The 5481-nt window shown below is 39.6% G+C and overlaps 1 protein-coding gene across 1 annotated transcript; it reads left to right on the forward strand.

Moving 5' to 3' along the window:
* Window positions 1-541: 541 nt before the first annotated feature.
* Window positions 542-4519, forward strand: LOC110781808 (uncharacterized). The gene is made up of 11 exons (XM_056826553.1): window positions 542-654; window positions 1271-1370; window positions 1477-1602; window positions 1772-2518; window positions 2607-2744; window positions 2849-2926; window positions 3059-3565; window positions 3661-3776; window positions 3890-4082; window positions 4182-4271; window positions 4378-4519. The coding sequence occupies exons 2-7, from the start codon at window positions 1275-1277 to the stop codon at window positions 3197-3199; spliced, it is 1326 nt and encodes a 441-aa protein (XP_056682531.1). The 5' UTR covers window positions 542-654; window positions 1271-1274; the 3' UTR covers window positions 3200-3565; window positions 3661-3776; window positions 3890-4082; window positions 4182-4271; window positions 4378-4519.
* The last annotated feature ends 962 nt before the right edge of the window (window positions 4520-5481 follow it).

Genomic DNA, 5481 nt, shown 5'->3' on the forward strand with positions numbered 1-5481 from the left:
CTAGTAGGGTAGTTTTATAGGTGGTGTTGGCGAGGAGTTCGGGTGGATTTGGTTGTGTGTTGGGGGTGTGGGGAAAGTGAATGGAAACACCATGAGGGGGGGAGGGGGGAGTAGGGTATCAACATAGAGGAGTTGGGGGTAATGAGGAGGGGTAAAGGGAATGCTTGAAATGGCATAACAAACAACAAAGGAATTTATTCTTGTTCATATTCCCTTTACCTTTACTAAAGAGCCCCAACCAAAGAGGAAGTCTTGCTCCATAATGGCTTGTGTCCAATCTGGACACAAGTGGGGGCATTATGATATTTTCACCGTAAAAAGAGAGAGGCCCACTTGGAAATAACGGACTCCGTTATTCATTGCTGGCAAAAATTTCAGATTTCAAAAATTTTGAATTTGAAATAGCTGAGGTATTTAATACTCACATTGAACTATCTCTCTCCTCCTTGTTATTCTCTCTCCTCCTTCAAAGCAGTCCTTCTTCCTCGTGCTCCTCCTGCAGTCAAGACGAGCAAGAATTTCAGATTTCGCGGCGAAAGATTTTTGGGCAAAAAATTCACACCTCCATTTTCAAGACGAGCTAGGATTGTTCGTTAATTTGGTGAATTCGTGAAAAGCAATTGCGCTGGAGGAAGAATTATTTGTCATCAAGAGGTAAAACCCTAAAACCCAAATCGAAAATTTAAAAAGTTAATGTATTTAGGCTTATTGGAGGGTTTAGGGTTGTAATCCTAATTGTTAAAGTCGTCTAATTTTAAGAATTTCTGGCTTTCAGTTAGTTAGGGTTTCTGGTTTAATTGCTGCATGTTTTTGTTCGTTTATTAATAATCGTTTTTTAATATTTGTTTAGGGTTTTGTAGGCTGTTGGTGGAATTAGGAGTATGAATAATGGTTGTTTTGTAACTGGGTTTTGATATTTGAACAAATTTGGTATATTTGATGTCGCCTAAATTTTGGAAATTTGTTAAAAATAGTGTTGATAATATGGAGAATAGTACTTAAAATATGGAATTATTTTTAAAAAGGATCATAATTTTATATTGATCCTAAAATGGTACTGAAAGTGTTTGACAATTTGGTATCGCAAATGAGATTTGGATTGGTAGATTTGTACCAAAATGGGTCTAATTACTGGTCTAATTATGTGTGGATGTTTATATGTGTGCATTTTAAAAAGAAAGTAATTGCAGTGTGAAGTTTTTGAATGTTGTGAATTTCTTGTGTTTAGTTTACGTTGTTATTGTAGTCATTAAGTTTTATAATTTTGTAGGAAAATGGGTAAACGTAATGCTCCACTTCCAAAGGAGAAAAAAACAGAGGAAGACGTTGTTAAGGGAAAGGGCGTGTCTACAAGGGCAGGAGCACGAACGGTAATTAGTACAAGAATGCTATTGTATTAAATAGAAGAATCCAATTCTAATCCAATTCTATTTTTAATATTCAGACATAAGTAAACTTGTTGTGTTGTGTGTGTAGAGAACAACTGCATGTGGACTAAAGGCAGTGGAAGGTTCTTCCAGTGGAAAGAAGAGAAAAGTCTATGATGCGGAGACTAGTGGAGAGGAGGAGCCACGTACAGAGAGCAACGATGACGAGGACGTCGTTAGTATTCATAACTTAACCACTACTATTAGACCGAAGGTTTGTTGAATTGTTAACTACCTATTTCATGGATATCTATTTTGTGATTGAAAGTACATTAATCAGAACAAATGTTTATGATCAGTTCTTACATGGTTTTGATTGAGTGGCATTGTTGTATGCATCTTAGTTGAGTGTAGGTGCTCAGGTGAAGAAATCGGAGACTGTTGTGTCCACCAGGCTGAGGAAAGGCATGCATGAGAATGATAGGATTGAGGTGTTTTCAAAGTTGTTGTCACTGTTGGATGACAGTCGAAGGGATTTAGTTAGAAAAATGGGGTTTGGAGCCCTCCTCACCGTGAAACTGCGCAAACTGTCCCCGGAATTTGCCTACTGGTTAGTGACCAGGGTAGATGGTGCTAATGGGGTGTTTTATGGTGGGGGCGATATGGAATTCAGCCTGGATCCCATCCAATTTAACTGCGTTTTTGGGCTGCCTATGGGTACTCAGCATGTACCATCTCTTAATGGCAACCTAGACACACGCCATAGGAATATAGCAGACCATATTGTTCAGATGTATGGGGAAAGTGGTGGGGTTTCTGTTCAGAAAGCTTGGGAATTTGCAGTTGGGATGAGGGATGGACAGGGTAAGGCGGTGGGTACTATTGTCCCAATTGTAACAAGAGAGGAGGAATTTGAATTTAGAATAGCCTTTATGATTGTTATACTGGAGCTGGTGTTGTGCCCAAGCACAGACGGGTTTACCTTGGCGGGAAGGTTGTTACCTGCCGCATCGGTAGCACCGGAGTCAAATTCATATGATTGGTGCACGTTCTTTTTAGAGTGGCTAAAGATATGGTGCAAAATGTTTGCACATCAGTTTGATCAGCATGGAGTTGTTTCTGGATTGGGGGGCTGCAGCCTATTTTTGACGGTTGGTATAACTGAAAATATTTTTATTTATTGTGTATAATTTTGCAAAGCTCTTATATGATTCTGAAGCAAGTTGGTTAATATTGTAGGTGTTCTACCTGGACCACCTGAATGTTGTTCCTAGGCAATGGTGTGTTATGCCGAGGGTGGCTGTGTGGTCCCAATCTGATGTCGATGCCCTGATAGAGGCAGACAAGAAAGCTGGAGGTGACTATGGAAGAACTCAGGTGAGATGGAATACCAAAAATTTCTGTTGTGTTAGTAGTGATTCAACAGTATAATGATTCATTCATATATGGACTGATGTTTTATTTTGATGTTCCACAACCAGTCTGTTGATGTTGCTTACGGCGAGAGACACCATCCTCGATTGCCAAGAGATATGCGGGGTTCCTACATTGCAAAAGAGGTTAAATCTATTGTTTCTAATCCAATTTGGTTTAATTAGATTATTAGTTGATTAGTTTATAAGTTTCTGGCTTCTGTCCCGCGCGCGCACTAGATATTCTGATTGTGTGCTTGGAATAAAATTTGTATATAGGTTCTGAATGTTTTAACAAGCCGATTTGAGAGAATCGAGGAGCAAATGCACAACCAAGGAGAGGTTTTAAGAAGTATGAAACTTGATTTGTCAAGAATAGTAGGGGTGAGGGAACAAGATAGTGGGTTGAAGGACACTTAAAGTGGAGGTACAAGTGGTGGTAGTGTGGGTGGTGTGGCTGTTTGCCCTGCTCTCGGAGGTACGCAGACAATGAGGCCGACCACAATTCCTACGGCCACTGCACAGCAGTTTGGAGTTCCGTCGCCGGTGGGTTTTGCACCGGCCTTTGGTTCAGCTCGGGGTTTTGGCACCCGAGGCTTTGGGTTCCCTCCTCCTTCCACTTCAGTCTCTCCAGTTTTGGTGAGTGATCCTATAACCCCTGGTCCTTCTTCTGCGGTTTCCTCAGATGTTCTTGGATTTATGGCTCCCTCTTCCTCTGATTGTTCTGTCCCTACGAAATCTATGACCACGCTACAAACTGAAGTACAATCTCCTGCTCAGAAGCCGGTACATTTTCTTACACTACTGTGAATGAACAATCCAAGATATACTTATCTTAGATAATTTTAATGTTGGGTTATATACATATCCAAATTGCACAGGTAATCACCACTGAAATTTTAAAGGGAGTTTCACCTCTTAGGAGCTCCCGGAAGAGTCGTACTGATATGGAGAAGGAATTGGTTGCTTTCATCAAGGAGTGCCAGGGAAATAGCAAGTAAATGTCAAACTTTTTAGTAAATTATGATTATTAATGTATTTTGTTAATGTTTATAAGTTTTAACTTGGAATACGATAGTTGATTATCCTTCAATTGATCAATATATGCAGGGATGAAGGACCAGAGTTGATTGAGTTCGATGGTTTATGTCTAAGCAAATATCAGATGTATTGAATGGTAGCAATGGATGAGTATGCGGGGATAGAATACGTCAAAGTGGCTAGTAAGATGTATACTAGCAGGTGGAAGGCAGAATTGGGTGCCGGTAGAGGACGAAGTGTAATGCTTGAACCTGGTTTCGGGGTTAGTTTTTGGACGTATTTCTCATCTATGTTATCATGATCTGATCATTTTTTTGTAAACGTATCTTGAGCTAATTAGTACACCTTCTAATTGTGGCAGGTTAAGGTACAAACAAACGAACCCCCTCAGTCTCTTGTAGCCCCATTCGGTGCCCCCTTTGAAAACCTCGTCATTCGGGAAATGTTTGTGGTATGCATAATTACTCACATTCTAAATTAAATACATTTGTGATAATTATATGTAAATTTATAATTTACCATTTAACTTATCGTATCTATTTTGCAATTTATGCCAGGTTGTAGTACCCGTGTTGCACATGTACTTCACACTTCCACCGCACACACGTTGGTATTGTGTTGCATTATCCATGAAGGATAAGCGGATTTGGGTCCTTGATCCTACATCAGACGAGCCTTTGTCTGAGCACGGTCGTCTGATTAGCCTCATGGTAATGATTGTATCTAAAAACATTTAATAATCATCACATACATTTCATACATATGATTGACTTGTTATTCTTGTAGTTGAAGTACTTGGACACCCTGTTTTACTCTAAAGACGAGTCATGGGTAAAGGATGGACTGAGTGGATGGGGGGTTGACCTTGTTTCTGTCCCACCAAACGACGAGTAAGTAACCCAACGCAATCGCTTCGCGTAAATATAAGTTGGTTTGTTTATATAAGGATTATATGGTTTGATCACTGTAATGCAGTGTGTCAAGTTGTGTTGTAATGCTAGCATGGATAAAGGACATAGTCCAACGCAACAAAATTTCTGCCACATTCCAACCGATACGTTCATTTAGTTCCATGTGTTTAGTTGTGTGTGTTTTTTAAAACAATAGTCCTGTAGTAATGCTATCATATTTATTTGCTATCATCATCAGGGTGCAATAGAGGATGCAAGGGTATCACTTGCTGTTGATGACATCTTGTGCGATTTGAATGTGAGGAGACCTGAGGTGTACGACCTTATTTCTGGGAGGCAAGTCCGTGTGTAGACCGTGTTTACGTGCTTGAACTTAAGTTTTTGGATGTATTTTGGATGTATTTCGGCAACTCTGTCGCATTTGAATTCTGGTACTTAGTTTGGAAGTTAGTTTGGAAGTTTGCGTGGAAGTTAGTTTATGACCAAACATTTGATGTTGTATGTTTATATTTCTACTGTGAACTAAGGGGTCTTTTGTTTTAAAGGAATCCAGGTAGAAATAAGATATTTATGCGCCAATTAAGATCTCTGGTTTGTAGTTATGTATGAAATCAATCAGATAAATGAACACAGGTAGTGAAATGCACACAGGTAGTGAAATGCAGGTCAACTTTGGTATATGTCATTTGTCAACTTTGGTATGAGTATGACATTTGCCAACTTGGCTTTGGTACACTTCATGTAGTCCTA

The sequence above is a fragment of the Spinacia oleracea genome, chromosome 4 (assembly GCF_020520425.1).
Source record: "Spinacia oleracea cultivar Varoflay chromosome 4, BTI_SOV_V1, whole genome shotgun sequence".
Taxonomy (NCBI): Eukaryota; Viridiplantae; Streptophyta; class Magnoliopsida; order Caryophyllales; family Amaranthaceae; genus Spinacia; species Spinacia oleracea.

Excerpts from the sequence above, each read along its gene's own strand:
- LOC110781808 (XM_056826553.1), top strand. The coding sequence starts at position 1,275 with ATGGGTAAACGTAATGCTCCACTTCCAAAGGAGAAAAAAACAGAGGAA. Across the intron at positions 1,603-1,771 it reads GCAACGATGACGAGGACGTC|TTGAGTGTAGGTGCTCAGGT; the intron begins GTTAGTATTCAT and ends TATGCATCTTAG. Across the intron at positions 2,519-2,606 it reads GCTGCAGCCTATTTTTGACG|GTGTTCTACCTGGACCACCT; the intron begins GTTGGTATAACT and ends TTAATATTGTAG.